The 15,851-nt window shown below is 45.2% G+C and overlaps 1 protein-coding gene across 1 annotated transcript; it reads left to right on the top strand.

Annotated features, from left to right (window-relative positions):
• The first annotated feature begins 14,425 nt into the window (after nt 1-14,425).
• Nucleotides 14,426-15,358, top strand: LOC117886151 (olfactory receptor 11G2-like). The gene has a single exon (XM_034787801.1). It carries the CDS (start codon nt 14,426-14,428, stop codon nt 15,356-15,358), a length of 933 nt encoding a protein of 310 aa, XP_034643692.1.
• The last annotated feature ends 493 nt before the right edge of the window (nt 15,359-15,851 follow it).

The following is a 15,851-nucleotide window of genomic DNA, read 5'->3' as shown; positions in this document are numbered from 1 at the left end:
CAACAGGTTAGGTAGTGCTGATGCCACTCTGCGTAGGGCTGTCACCCAGAAACACAGCACAAGTTTGATATACAAATATACCACAATACAAAAGTGATACACACATATACATATGATTATCATACTTAGCAAATCATACTTTTTCCACTGATACCTTACATGACATACCTTGTAAAATTAATTGCAATTTTGTAATATTGGTATCAAACATATTATAAATGGTGACCTAGCCAGCATCACACTAACTACTTACACTAAACAATCTGTTCCACTTTGCATTTTGCTGTGGCACTGAGTGTATTTTTCCCAAACCTGAACAAGAGCTCTGTGTGGCTTGAAAGCTTGATAAAATATATCACCTTCTTCATCTTGTCTCTCTATTTTTGGGTCAGTCAGTTAGCCAGTTCTTAATCTGTTTAATAGGTGCTGTATTGATATCCTATAGTGCTAAATTTTTAATCAGAAAGTCATAAAGTTCTAAGTCAAACATCTTAGGAAAGTCTAAGTGTTAGAGACACAAAGGGATTTAGGAACTCAGCTACTACTTTTGATGCCTAAATCCAATATTTAAATCCTCAAAATACCTGCTTAGCTTGCAGGAATGTGCATTAGCCACTCAGCTACAGAGACTATGATTCTATGATTCTACAAGAGTCATTCTGTCTCCTCTTCTGGCCAATGAACACTTCTGAATTTCAAACAAAGTGGAACAGTGTCAGTAGGAGAGACTGAAAGAAAGTGACCTCCATATACCCTATAGCAGGCCTGCACAACTCGTAAAGTGGCCAGGGCCATATTACTCCAAAGAAAATAGCTGAGAGCTGAAACCCCCTAGCTCCACTGAAACACCCCCCCCCAGCGCTGCCCAGCCACGCCAAAACACCCTCCCCCAGCACTGCCCAGCAGGCAGGACTCACCCCGGTGGTGCCTCCTGCTGGTCTTCTCGGGAATTAGCTCATCCAGCCATTGGATCACCCTCTGCAGGCCGGTGTCCTGCTGCCACTGGCCCCGTGTCCCTCCCAGACTCCAGTGCCCTTTGATCTGGGGTGCTGCCCCCTGGCAATACCCCCACACTCTGGCTCTAAATCTCCCCTCTCTGGGGAACACCCAACCCTCTAATCCCCACCTTGCCTCAGTATAGGGCTACTGCCAGTCACCAACTAGCCCTCGCGCCCTGGGACAGACTGCAGTATAAGCCACTCATCACAGGCAAGGTTGGGTTTGGATCTGCTGCCTCTCTCTATAGCTGGGCTGCTCCTCTGCAGCCCTGGTACTGGTCTTAGGCCCTTAGTTAGGGCTGCAGCTTGGGGGTTTTCCAGGCTGGAGCTCCCCAGCTCCTCTAGCCTTCCCCCAGCCCTGCTCCACTCCCAGTACCCTGCTCAGCTCCCTAGCAGCCAGGTCCTTCTCTCTCTACAAGCAGAGGGAGACTTCCTCTGGGCCTCTCGCTCACAGCCCTTTTATACAGGCCAGCTGGGGCCTGATTGGGGCATGGCCCAGCTGCAGTGGCTTCCCCAATCAGCCCAGCTTTTCCCCTTCCACAGCCCTCCCGCAGGACTTTTTTAAGCCCTTCAGGGCAGGAGCGGGGTAACCACCCTGCTACACCCCCCGAAACACATCTCCTGCCCCAGTGCTGCCCGCCCCGTGGAAACAAACCCTCCTTCCCCAGCTCCGCCCCACTGAAACAGCTGTCGGCCGAAAAGGAAGGGTTTTTTTGGGGGGGGGAGGGGTTGATACTTTATTAAGAATTTTTCAATTAAAACAAACAATAATGTTTTAAATTATTTTAGTTTTTTTATGAATCATGGAAAAATGAAAAACACCTGTTCCATTGAAAGAAAACATTTGTACTTTTCATAATTACCTTGCAAATTTAATGAGAGATATTACATCTCTTTTTGGCAACAAGCTTGTCATATTCAGGGGTCATATTTGAAGTAGATATTTTCATAATGTCTTCCAAATGGCCGTTAGTCAGAGAAGAACGTTGCTTGTTTTTATTCATGTTCATGATGGAAAATGTTTGTTCACATATGTAAGTGCTTCCAAAAATGCTGAACATTTTCAGTGCAAATTCGATAAGATTATTGTATTTTTCATCGTACAGACTTTTGTAGAAGTCCCACAGGCTGCTTTCTCTGTGCTTATTTTGGTAAACTACCGAACATTGAAGTTCAATAACCTCGAACTGCAAATCTAGTGGCACTTCCTCTGGATCCACAGATAAGGGATCTTCACTCAGCTTCAACTGGACGTAATCATCTTTAGACAAAGTAAATCTTCTATCAAATTCTTCAATCAAAAGACTGATGTACTTTGCGTATTTTTCTCCTAACTCAGCGTGTTTGTGCTGAGGGCTACGCTGTGCACAAGAGGGAAAGTGACACATTTCACCTTTTGACAGTTGACTTCTGATAAGTTTCAATTTCATTTTGAAAGCTTTCACTGCTGCACACATTTGAAATATAAGTTGATTTTTTCCCTGAAATTGAATATTGAGATCATTCAGGTGTGCGGTAATATCACAAAAGAAAAAGAGATCTTGATTCCAGGATTCATTTTCAAGCTCTGGGAATTGTATTGGCCCATTTTCTAGGAATTTTGTTACCTCCTCTTTCAAAGCAATGAAATGCTGGAGCACTCTTCCTTGACTCAATCACCTCACTTCCATATGGTAGATTAAGTCGCTGCAGTCGGTGTCTTCCCCTTCAAGAAAGGCTTAAAATGTCCTATGTTTTAGTCCTCTAGAACGGATGTAATTTACAATGGAAACTACCACTGACATTACATGCTCAAATTTTAAGACTTTGCTACACAAAACCTGCTGATGTATAATGCAGTGATGTTTGGTTATTTGTCTCCTGATAAATTCTTGAAGAAGAGTAACTGCTCCAACATTTTTTCCGCACATAGCTGGAGCACCATCAGTACAAATGGCCACCAAGTTTGTGAAATCTAATCCCAATTTATAATTCATGCATTTTATCACTTCACTGGAGATTTCTTTTCTGGTTGTGCGACCTGTCATGGAGCACATGCCAACAAGTTCTTCAGTAATTTCAAAGTTTTTATCAATACCTCTAATAAAAATAAGAAGTTGGGCGGTGTCTTTTAAATTGGTGCTTTCATCCATAGCTAGGGAGTAAAAGCAGAATTCACTGACTCTCTGCTTTAACTGATCACTTAGATGGGTAGAAATGTCAGCTATTATTCTCTGTACAGTCATGTGTGATAGACATTCTCAAATATTCCCCTCTTTTCTGGACATAACTCAGATACAGCAATCAACATACACTTTTTTAAAAACTCGCCTTCTGTGAAGCATTTCCCAGCAGCAGCAATTTCCTTAGAAATTTGAAAACTTATTTTAGTAACTGTATCGTTTTCAGTGCTCACTTTCTTGAAAATTTGCTGTTCTCCACTAAGGTTTTTCGCTAAACTGGTTGCTTTAATTATTTTTTCATTTGGGTTCAATTTGGCAAGATTGGGATGTTTTGTTTCAAAGTGCTGCCGAAGGTTGTATTCTTTCGGAAGGGCTGTTTCGTGACACACGAGGCACAGTATTTTGTCTTTGGAAACAGTACATACGTATTCGTCCATTCAGTGTTGAAAACTCTGTGCTCTGATTCTATTTTTCTATTTTTCTTTTCACTCATGGTAGCCATTATGAAGCTTAAGATTTTGTTGAATAAATTCACACACAAGAGAAACAGTCACAGTCACATACAAAGAGAAGAGATATCTCAAGGTGCGTGGCACACTAGCAAGGCACTGACAGTGTGTGGAAACCTGTAGAGGGGAAAAGAAATGGAGCACATAGGGTAACCAGATCACAGCAGTAAAATAGGACCCACCCCCTCCTTGCTTGGTCCCACCATTACACCCCTCTTCAACCCCCAGGGGTCACTATATTACTGCACACAGCAGTACCAAAAATTAAAATACTGAAAATGGATGCCTCCTTCCAACCACCGACTCGCCGCTCGCCTCCTCACCCCCCAAGTATAAAGCCTCACTGCCACTACCTCCCCACCCTCCCGCTTGGTTCGTCATCTCCCCATGAAATAAGGGGAGGGGAAAAGGGGGACAGTTTGAAGGGATTTTCTGGGGCTATGAATTAAGCCGGGGAGGGGAAAGGGGGGCAGTGTGAAGGGATTGGATGTGATTGTCCAACACACAAACACAGGGACCGCAGGGAGCCCTGGGGTGGGGGGGCAGTGTGATAGGGGCTGGGGAGGTATAAGGTCCCTGGACCAGGGAAGGGGGCAGCAGTCAGGGCAGGGCAGGTGCAACTCACACACACACAGATACACAGAGTCTCCCCCGGGGATTTCCCAGCTGCCCACAGACAGTTCAAACCCCCCCATCACTACGGCCCCACTTCGCCCCTAACCGAAGAGGGGGATGGAGGTCTTGGCCCAGTCCCCTTCCCCGAGCTGCAGCTCGAGCCCAGGCCTGGCACTCTTCCCCTTGCTCACACTTACCGGCTCTGCCTCATGCCCAATGCTTCCCACCTCAGCAGGCCCCAGAATTGACACACCTGCTGTACGCAAGGTGGGGGGAGTGGGAGACGGAGACACGTGCACTTTTGCCGTTCGAGCGCGGCGTGCGTGTGCCACACTTCTGACCATCCGGGTGGTCAGAGCGCAGCGCGCACACACAGGGCTGTGAGGTTGACCCCCCCGGGCAGAGGGAGAAACCAGCAGCCGCGCTTCTGACCGTCCGGGCGGTCGGAGCACAGTGTGCATGCACAGGGCTGTGAGGTCACCCCCCTCTGGGCAGGGGGCAAACCCAGCAGCCCCCCCGCCACTTGCCCGCGGGCCACACAGTGCATGTTGTGCAGGCCTGCCCTATAGCCTAGGTTAGGACAGTCGCCTGGGATGCGGACAACCTGGGTTCAAGTTGTTGCTCTGAATGAGGCAGAGCTGAGGTTTAAACTGGGGTCTTGAATGTGCTTGGTTACAGCTTAAAACACTATTGGGTAAAATGATGTTCTCCCTTCCCCCGCTTCTTTTTCCGCAAGAAGCGGCTGACTTAGGTGAGGTGCATGTGTGATGGGTCCCCCTCAGGGTGCCACCTGGAACTGAGATACAGCTGAGCCCAGTGTCTCACCAATCTAGGTTCCCTCTTACACTGTGACATTGTGACAAGCTGCAAAGCTCCCCAAGCTTGCACTCACATCAACATCCACAGGCAGGGGCCACACCCAGCCATGTTTATGAATGCTCTGGCCAGCCACTCATGAACCCACAATAGAAAGACAATAGACAAAATACTTCCAGCTCCCCAGCCTGAAACCCCAGATCTGTACCATCCTGCCCTAGTCAAAAGCCTGACCAGTATGAATTTATTGCCCAGTCTGCCACTTCTACAAAGGAAAGTGGACGTGCACCAACTCTTGTTCCTGAGCTGAGATGTATCCCCTTTGTACTTCAAACAAAACACACAATGTTTTAGGTAAAATATAAAATTGATTTCTTAGCTACAGAAAGATAGCTTTTAAGTTATTATAAGTGATGGCAAACAGATCAAAGTAGATTACCATAAGAAATAAAACAAATCCACAATCTAAGCCTAATGTACTAATTAATATTTGAATCAAACAGTGTCTCACCCAGTTAGATAGTGCAAGCAGGTTAGTTTTTGCATACACAGGCAGGCTTCCTTCTTTCCTGCCTGGGACAAGCTCTTCATTCCCCAGTGCAATCTTTGTTCCTCTGGTACTTTCAGTTGTGTTGTTGTAGGGACAGTGAGGTGGAGTCATGATGTGATTTCCTCATTTTATATCTTCTTCCCACTTGCTGGAAAGCTCTTTTGCTGTGACCTGGGTCAAACAGTTCCCATTGTGTAATGCTGTATCTGAGAGATTTCTATATTAAACAGTTCCTGGCGTAATCCTTGTGCTTGTGTGTATTTCCTCAATAATCCACTAACATCGTTTGTCCTTTTTATTGTTGTACCAGAAAGGCTGCTTGTGGGTGCTCTCAACCTCACAACATGTTTCAGTAGCACATACAGAGCCAAATTTTGTATCTTCACGTACAATAGTGGCCCATACAATCCAACGAGATATTAATGTCTAGCAGATCAAGACTTGATACCTCACAAGGCATACTTTGTACAAACCATATCCTAATTACATGGCAGTGTTGAATATGGGGGTGCCAGGGTGTCACAGCATGAGTTCAGGAGAGTGAACATAAGAACATAATATAAGAATGGCCGTACTGGGTGAGACCAAAGGTCCATCTAGCCAGTATCCTATCTTCTGACAGTATCCTGTGACAGATGCTTCAGAGGGAATGAACAGAACTGGCCAATTAGTGAGTGATCCATCCCCTGTCATCCAGTCCCAGCTTCTAGCAGTCAAAGGTTTAGGGACACCCAGAGCATAGGGATGCATCCATGACCACCTTGGCTAATAACCATTGATGGACCATGAAATTATCAACATTTTTTTTAACCCAGTTATACTGTTGGCCTTCACAACATCGTCTGGCAATGAGTTCCACAGGTTGACTGTGTGGTGTGTGAAGAAGTACTTCCTTTTTTTGTTGTTTTAAACCCACTGCCTCTTAATTTCATTGGGTGACCCCTGGTTCTGGTGTTATGTGAAGGGGCAAATAACAATTCCTTATTCACTTTCTCCACACCAGTCATGATTTTATAGTCCTCTATCATAACCTCCCCCCCTTTAGTTCCCTCATTTCCAAGATGAACAGACCTAGTCTTTTTTTAATCTTTCCTAGTATGGAAGCTGCTCCCTACCTTTAATCATTCCATTGCCCTTCTCTGCACCTTTCACAATTTTAATATATCATTTTTGAGATGGGACAACCAGAATTGCATGCAGTATTTATGCTGTGGGTGTACCATGTATTCATATAGTGGCATTATGATATTTTCTGTTTTATTTCTATCTCTTTCCTAATGGTTCCTAACATTCCATTAGCTTTTTTGACTGTCACTGCAGATTGAACAGATGTTTTCAGAGAACTATCCACGATGACTCCAAGATCTCTTTTTTGAATGGTAACTGCTAATTTAGTCCTCATCATGTTGTATGTATAGTTGGGATTATTTTTTCCAATGTGCATTACTTTGCACTTATCAACATTGGATTTCAATCACCATTTCCTTGCCCAGTCACCCAGTGTGTGAGATCCCTTTGTAACTTTTCACAGTCACCTTTTCTCATAAAGAGATAGTTAAGGGTTAATGCCTCTTTTACCTGTAAAAGGTTAAGAAGTTCACCTAGCCTAGCTGACACCTGACCAGAGGAACCAATGAGGGGACAAGGTGGTTCAAAAGGAAGGAGGGAAGTTCCCTTTGTTTAGTTTCAGTTTAAGTTTTGACCGGAGTGGGAAAGCTCTAGAATTCAGCCTCTTATCAAATAGTGAGTATTAGTGAAGGAAATAAATAGGTTTATATTTATTTCTTTGTAACTTGTCTTGGGCATTAGGGAATAATCAAATTGGATATTTTTTGTGTAACTACGTTTTTGCCCAGGGGGACATCCTCGGTGTTTTGAATCTGTTGTCTGTGGGAGTAGCTGGTATGCTAATCTCTCCCAGAAGGTTTTCTTTTACCTTTCTTTTTTTTAATTAAAAGCCTTCTTTTTAAGAACCTGATTGATTTTTTCTTGTTTTAAGATCCAAGGAAGTTGGATCTGGGTTCACCAGGAAATTGGTGAAGAAGTCTCTCAAGGCTACCCAGGGAAAGGAGTTAGAACTTGGGAGTGGTGGCAGCAAAACCAGATCTAAGCTAGTAATTCAGTTTAGAGGTTCACATACAGGTCCCCATATTTGTACTCTAAAGTACAGAGTGGGGGTGAAACCTATGACACCTTTGGACTATCTTGAGTAATTTGGTAACTCACAAATTTTGCCACCTCACTGATTACCCATTTTTCCAGATCATTTATGAATATACTGAACAGCACTGGTTCCAGTGCCAATGTTTGGGGGACCTCACTATTTTTACCTCTCTCTGCTGAGAAAACTCACCTTTAATTCCTGCACTTTATTTCTTATTTTTTTTAGCCAGTTAATGACCCATGACAGCTCCTTCCCTCGTATCCCATGACTGCTGAGTTTGCTGAAAAGCCTTTGGGGAGGGACTAGGGTAGCCATGCATATATTCCTGGAATACCAGACATTCCAGTACTTCCAGGAATGGCATGGGACCACCCTTGCCAGTGTGACCTGGTCATGCTGCATAGGGGACACCATGTTCAAGAGCGTGCCGCCCTGCCCCTGCCAGACAGGAGACAAACCTGCCAAAAAGATGACTGTCTGGTATAAAACTGGACACCAACTCTACCTGTCCCCCTCAAGCCAGGCACCTTGCCTCCACTCCATCCAGACCCTCAGCCAGGCCCCTCACCATACTCAGGTCATTACCCTGTTTATTTTGGCAAAAACTGGAAAAGCCTTATTTTCATGTTGAGCTTTTCCACTTTTCCAATGTTGCTCCTGGTCCATTGCGGTTCTGACTAGATGGGGGAGGGGGGCAGGGCCTGGCCATAGAGGGGACAGGGCCCAATTGGGTGAACAGCTTGGCCTAGAGAAGCATGGAAGGGTGCAGCCTTCTAGTTAATGAGGTACCAGCTGAGTATAGGGCCTACACAATGGGGATCCCATAAAGGATTTTTCTCTTTTCCTGGCTTGCCAAAGGAGAAACACATCATCCTTCTGCAGCATGAGGTCTACACTTGGCCTGGGTTCATAAAGCATCTTTGCTCTTTGACTCCATGTACACAGCACAGGTGAGACGCAGCTGTTGTTGGGGTGTGGCAGCCAGTCAACGGTCATACAGTGGTTCTGCCTGGGGCTGGCTCAGCCAGTGCTGAGACGCAACCAGCTCTGTGGTGGAACAGCTGGGTTACAGCTGCTCAGTGGTGAGGCAAGGGGATGGTGCACCTGGTGCTGAGGGGCAGGGGTGTGTCCCTGCTGCTGCCTGCTGGAGGGAATGAATTCCACACTGTGGGTGGAGAAAGCAAAACAACCCAGCACCTCCTAGAAGACAGAGCACTGCCTTAGTACTGCCAGCCCCTGGATGGGATTCACCATGTGCCCAAGGGGCTGGCACTAGGGGCTTTCAATGTGGCCTCATCTTGACCTCCACCAAGTCTTGTCTAAGGGCTTTGCAGGTGCTGAACGTGTGTGGGGTTGTGTATGTGGGAGGGGCAATGTGTGTTGGGGGGTGTAAGTATGAATGGCCTCTCCCTGGCAATTCTCTGGGTGTCCGTGAATCATTCAGTGATCAAATCCAGAGCTGGCTGCTCCCACCCACTCTGGAGACCAAGTCCCAGGGACCCAATGGCTCAGAGAGCAGATATCAGCCTCCTCTTGCCCAGCTCCCTTCACAGCAGAGGCGGAGAGAGGATGCTGAGATCTCACATCCAGGTGAGCTTTCAAACACAGCTTCCTTCTTGCTTCCATTCTTCCCTAGTTGCTGCTCTGTTCTGTGGCCTGCTCCTCCCTGCTCCAACCACTAGCCCAGCCAGGAACAAAATTCAGGCTGGCAATCAGGAGAAGGTTTCTAACCATCAGAGTGGGGAGGTTCTGAAGCAGCCCCTGAATAGGAGTTGTGGGGGGCACACAACTTGGTTAGTTTTAAGGGACAGATAGAGAAATGTATGCGTGTGATCGTATGATGGGTTGCTTGTGATGGAGGCAGGGCTCAGGAGCCCCGAGGCTCACTTCCAGTTAATGTCCTGTGTTCCTAATGCTCATGCTTCAGAGTTTCAGCCAGCCACTGGCATGGTCAGAAAGGGATTCTCCCCCCCCCACCCCCCATGTATTCTGAGAGATTTTTTGTTTGTTTGGGCGTTTTTTTGTTTTGTTTTATCTCCTTCCTCTGAAGCACCAGAAGATGTCCACAGGAGATAGGACATTGGATGGGGATGGCGGGGGGCTGAGGTGGCACCGAGCATTCTCTTTCTCAGGCGCTTGGCTGGCTGGCTCTTGTCACATGCTCAGGGTCCCACTGATTGACATATATGGGATCAGGAAGGAATTTTCCCCTGGCCACATCAGCAGTGACCTCGGAGGGGAATTTTGTGTCCCTCTCCCTCCTGTTCTCTGCCTGAGGCTGTGATACTTTGGTCTCATTTTGGTTGTTGGGTTAGTGTGTAGGTGCTGTCAGTGGCCTGTGCTATACTAGATGATTGGGTGGTCCGTTCTGGCCTTAAATTGTATAATTCTATTCCCATGTCTGCTTCCACAGAACTAGGGGTAAAACCCACAGGTTCTGAAACTCAGTGGCTTGTGCTCTAAACCAAAGTCACTTCCTCTCTCAGGCCCATGACTAGAACTCAGGAATCCTGTTTCCCAGCCTGCCTGCCTAACCCACTGCCCCCGTACTCTCCTAGAGCTGGGTATAGAACCCAGGAGTTTTTATTCTCAGCCTAACCCACTCTGCCTACTAGACCTCATTCTCTTCCCAGACCTGTCTCCCCTCCTTCCATACAGCTCTGCTGATTTTCAGTAGCTGGGGATCTGGGCCATTGTTTTTCCACTACTACACATTTAAGTCCAACGGCTAATTAACATGGTGGGGAAGGTACTCTGATTTAAAATTCTAACCCCTTCCCTTCTTCAGTGCAGGTGTTAGCACTCAGAACAAGCAGCCCCCAGTTGTCTCAGTAATTATCCAGTAAAACCAGGGAAGACCATACTTTAGAACCCCACCCATTCCCACATTATAATTCTAGCTATGAATTTAAACTGATATAGTTAAATGGGTGGAAAAGGCTGTGTGGATGTTCTTAATTCAGTTTAAACCAGATTATTCTGGTTGTTTTAAATCGGTTAGGAATAGGTTTAAGCTAACCTGCAATCAGCTTCTTTGAGACCAAAATAAGTGTGCCCAAATATCGGTATAACTATATCAGTTTAAAAGTCAATTCACGTTATACCAGCTGTTAAGGCCTAAATTGTTTCAAGAGCCCAGTAAACATCCTTCAGCTGCCCGGTAGTTCTCCAGAAAAGAGTAGATTTACATTCCAGACCAGGGTTTCTCAAACTGGGGTCACCGCTTGTATAGGGAAAGCCCCTGGCGGGCCGGGCAGGTTTGTTTACCTGCCCCATCCACAGGTCCAGCCAATTGCGGCCCTCACTGGCCGCAGATCATTGCTCTGGGCCAATCGGAGCTGCTGGAAGAGGCGGCCAGTATGTCCCTTGGCCTGTGCCACTTCCAGCAGCTCCCATTGGCCCGGAGCAGTGATCCGTGGCCAGTGGGAGTTGCGATCGGCCAGACCTGCAGATGGGGCAGGTAAACAAACCCACCCGGCCTGCCAGGGGCTTTCCCTACACAAGCAGCAATCCCAGTTTGAGAAACCCTGTTCCAGACTGATAGGCGGACAGCCAGATAAATAGAAAAGTAAGTGTGAGAATAGATAGATACAAGTTTTAAAGAAATAAAATAAAGGCTTTAAAACATTTCAGATGGACTTATTTTCTCTTTCATAAAGGAACAAGTACAGAAAAGAACTGTTTTACAATTCCTTTGTACTTTGCCTTTAAAAAGAGATTCTGTTCTCTTTCATATTCTTTGTACTCAGATGATCAGACCAGATTCGTCTTTGGGTTTGTCTGGAACCCAGAATTTATGTAAGGCCATTTTAATCAAATCTAGAAATATGTATAAAACATATGTATTGGTTTAACATTTCCAATCTCTATTTGAATCTTATGAATCTAATCTATGAATTCATATAATATATATATTTACTACTTTAATATTTGACTTTAACCTGTAAGTTAATGTAATATACTGTTCTTAACCCAATATTTCATCTGATACTAGAAATGTGTCCTATATGGAAATATTAACTCAATATTTTAAGTGGCTCTAGAGGTAAAAAAAAAAAAAAAACTACAAATTTAATATTGTAACCAAATCTAAAAATATATTTAGTTCTTCATTGAATATTTTTACAAAATCTAGACATTTATATACGTATTAGCTTAAATTTTAACCACATCTGGGAAATACAATATACCATTATTAATATTTCAATAAAATATGGAAATGAGTACAAAATATTCTTATCTATTTAATATTTAAACAAATCTAGTCAAATGTGATATATAATTCTTAATTTACTATTTTAATTAAAATGATCATATATTATTAATTATTTTAATCAAAATAGAATTCATGTCAGATATAACTATTAATATAACATTTTTAGAAAATCTGGAAATCATCCCAATAATCTGAGATTTAATCAAGTCTAGAAATTAACATGCTATGTAAATATTAATTTAACATGTGGACTGAATCTATGGACATAATGATTTCATTGAATGTAGGAATGAATATGATATATAATTCTAATTTATTCTTTTAATCAAAACAGTAATTATTATAAAACAATTCTTCATTTATCATTTAAATTGAATATAGAAATTGAGACCATATATAGGTATTCATTTATTTTAGTCAAAAATAGGAATTGATATAATATGTAGTAAATTTTACATTTTAATCAAATCAATAAATTATTATAATCTGTAACTCTTAATCCTGGTCATTGACTGGGGTTCCTAGGTGCTACCTCAGTAATAATTTAAAAAATAAATAATTAATAAATAGTATAATTATCAAATGAGTGTATACACTAATTTCACATATAACATATATTCAGTTCACAAATAAAAATGGATTTCAGAGTTTAATCATATTGATATATTGTCATAAATATAAAGGGAAGGGTAAAAACCTTCCTGTATACAGTGCTGTAAAATCCCTCCTGGCCAGAGGCACAAAATCCTTTTACCTGTAAAGGGTTAAGTAGCTCAGGTAACCTGGCTGGCACCTGACCCAAAGGACGAATAAGGGGACAAGATACTTTCAAATCTGGGAGTGGGGAGGCTTTTGTCTGTCTGTCTGGTCTGTGTCTGTCTGTTCTGTGTGCTTGCCGGAGACAGATCAAGAAAGCAAGCATTCCAACTCCATTAGAATTAGTAAGTACTAGCAAGGGAATGTGTTAGCTTACTTTTGTTTTGGCTTGTGATATTCTCTGTGCTGAGAGGAAGGTGTATTCCTGGTTTTCTTTTTGTAACTTTAAAGTTTTGCCCAGAGGAAAATCCTCTGTGTTTTACATCTGATTGACCTGTGAAATTATCTTCTATTCTAACTTTACAGAGGTGCTTCTTTTACCTTTTTTCTTTCTAATAAAGTTCTATTTTTTTTAAGAATCTGATTGGGTCTTTTAGTGTTCTAAAAAACCCAAGGTTGGTCTGTGCTCATTTTGTTTATTCTCAAGCCTCCCCAGGAAAGGGGGTGTAGGGCTTTGGGGGAATATTAGGGGGGAGATAGGTCTCCAAGTGGCCCTCCCTAAATGTTTGTTTGAATCACTTGGTGTTGGCAGCATTTACCTAATCCAAGGTACAAGGGAGAATTTGTGCCTTTTGCAAGTTTTAACCTAAACTGGTAGAAATAAGTGTAGGGGGTCTTTCATGTGGGTCCCCACATCTGTACCCTAAAGTTCAGAGTGGGGAGGGAACCCTGACATATATTAATACAGATTTTTCTTCTGCAGAGCTCAGAGGGTCAATCCATGATTAACGTCATTTTTGGATTTATCCAAACTCAAGGTAAGGAATTTTAAAAAGTTCCCTAAAGATGCAGCACTAGCGCAGTCAATTTCATTTCAACGTTCAAGCAAGGGTGAAAGTAATATTAAATTCTTACCCATACAGGGATCGACTCCAGCCCCCGGAAGGGGTGAGGCCTAAGGCAGAAGGGGCAGGGCCTCAGGTGCCTGGGGCTCTGGCGGCAATTTAAAAGGATTGGGGGCTCTGGCCACGGCTGTGGTAGCGGCGATGCTGGCTGGGAGCCCCGGGTCCTCACAAATCGCCAGCCCCGGGTCAGCTGCTCCTTTTGCCCCCCGTCAGTGGCTGGTGGGGGCAAAAGGGGCAATGACATTAAAGCGCTGCCACAGTGCTTTAATGTGGGCTGCATACAGGGCAGTACTGGCCCACTTTCACCCCTGCCTTGAAGAGTAGGGAGGAGGGAACTTGAAATCAGCTTCCTGTGCTTCTCTGAGTATCCTCTGTTGTTTTGACAAGCATAGATGGGGTTTGTGGTCCTAGACTGGTCCAGAGGAGCTGATCCAGCTATGAAAGGAGGAGCAAGAGTTTGTTTCCCAGGCAGAACAGCTAGCTGAAAGCCAGAATGCATGATCTTTATCTGGTGCTGAGGGTTTCCAAAGGCAGAATAAATGCAGCTTGAGCATCAGATCCCAAGCAGAGTTTGAAATGTGATATGTATGAGAGATATACTGACAGTGACTCTGTGTGTGTGTGTGTGTGTGTGTGTGTCTGCTATTCCCTACTACTCTAATGACTCCTCCCCTCCCAGAGTTCTGGGTAGAACCTTGGTGTCCTGTTGATCGTTTCAGCTGCGGAGCCCCCTGATGAATATGACCAACAATACCATCCTGGTGACCAAGTTCATCCTGCTGGGTTTCCCCTCCCTGGGCTGGCTGAGCCACATCATCCTCTGTGCCCTTCTGTCCTTGGCCTATGCCGGGACACTGGCAGGAAACCTGTGCATTGTGTGGGCTGTGCTGAGGGATCCCCACCTCCAACGCCTGCCGATGTACATCCTGCTGGGGAACTTCGCCTGGCTGGAGATCTGTTACATCACAACCATGGTGCCACGGATGCTCTCTGACCTGGTGTCCCCTGGCATCCCCATCTCCTTCCTGGCCTGCTTTGTGCAGTTCTACTTCTTCTTTTCCCTGGGGGCCACCGAGTGCCTCTTCCTCTCAGCCATGGCTTTGGATAGATCCCTGGCCATCTGCCACCCCCTGCGCTACTCCGTCCTCATGTCCCGCCAGCTCTGCTGGGCACTGGTGGCCTCCTGCTGGCTCTGTGGCTTTCTATGGTTTGTAGTGCCCATCATCCTCATCTCTCAGCTCTCCTTCTGTGGTTCCAACACCCTGGATCATTTTGTCTGTGACCCGGCCCCATTGCTGGCTGCCTCCTGTACCTCAGCTCCCCGGACTGAACAGGCTTGCTATGCCCTGAGCTCCCTCATCATCTTTGCCACAGTCCTCTTCATCCTGGCCTCCTACGGGCTAGTCATCAGGGCTGTGCTGAGGCTGCCAGCTGGGGCCAGGCGGCTCAAGGCCTTCTCCACCTGCACGTCTCACTTGGCTGTTGTGGGCCTGTTTTATGGTTCTGTCATGGTCAACTATGTCAACCCAGCAGCCTCGGGAAGCAGCGGGAAAGTGGTGACTCTCTTCTACACAGTGTGGACCCCACTGTTCAATCCACTGATCTACAGCTTGAGAAACAAGGAGATGAAGGAGGCTCTGAGGAGGACACTGCTCAGGGAGCTGTAGGGGGTTCTGCTCTGGCCCCAGCTTGCAGGGACTGGCTGGTCAGGGGGATGAGCAATGGAATATGGGGCCTTTTTCTTCTGGGGGTGCAGGCTCCAATAGAGCAGGGGGAACACACACAGCATTTTACATGACCTCTAGGGGCTAATCATAGTATAAAATGCCTGTATGATGATACAACCAGAACAAGAGGGGGCAGGGGGAGGTGTGGGGGCATATGTGTCCTTGCTGGAGGAAATGAGCCCTGCACAATTTGTATATTTGCAAGGGGTAGGAGCGCAAACTGAGTGTGTGTGCAGGGAGGCTGGCTCGCATCTCTGCTCTTTTTGTGCAGCTGTATTTCAAAGCGGTTACCTGGATAAATGTGTTATCACACTTAGAGCCAAAGAGCAAAGTTCTGCTCTCCTTTTCTCTGCTGTCAATCAGAAGCGACCCCAGTGATTTCAGGAGACTGACCAGTGCAATCCAGAGCTCCCAGGTAGGTGCCCAGGCTCCA

This window comes from Trachemys scripta, chromosome 12 (genome assembly GCF_013100865.1).
Source record: "Trachemys scripta elegans isolate TJP31775 chromosome 12, CAS_Tse_1.0, whole genome shotgun sequence".
Taxonomy (NCBI): Eukaryota; Metazoa; Chordata; order Testudines; family Emydidae; genus Trachemys; species Trachemys scripta.
The sequence above is the reverse complement of the archived record's forward strand: the minus strand, read 5'-3'. Positions and strand labels throughout refer to the sequence as shown.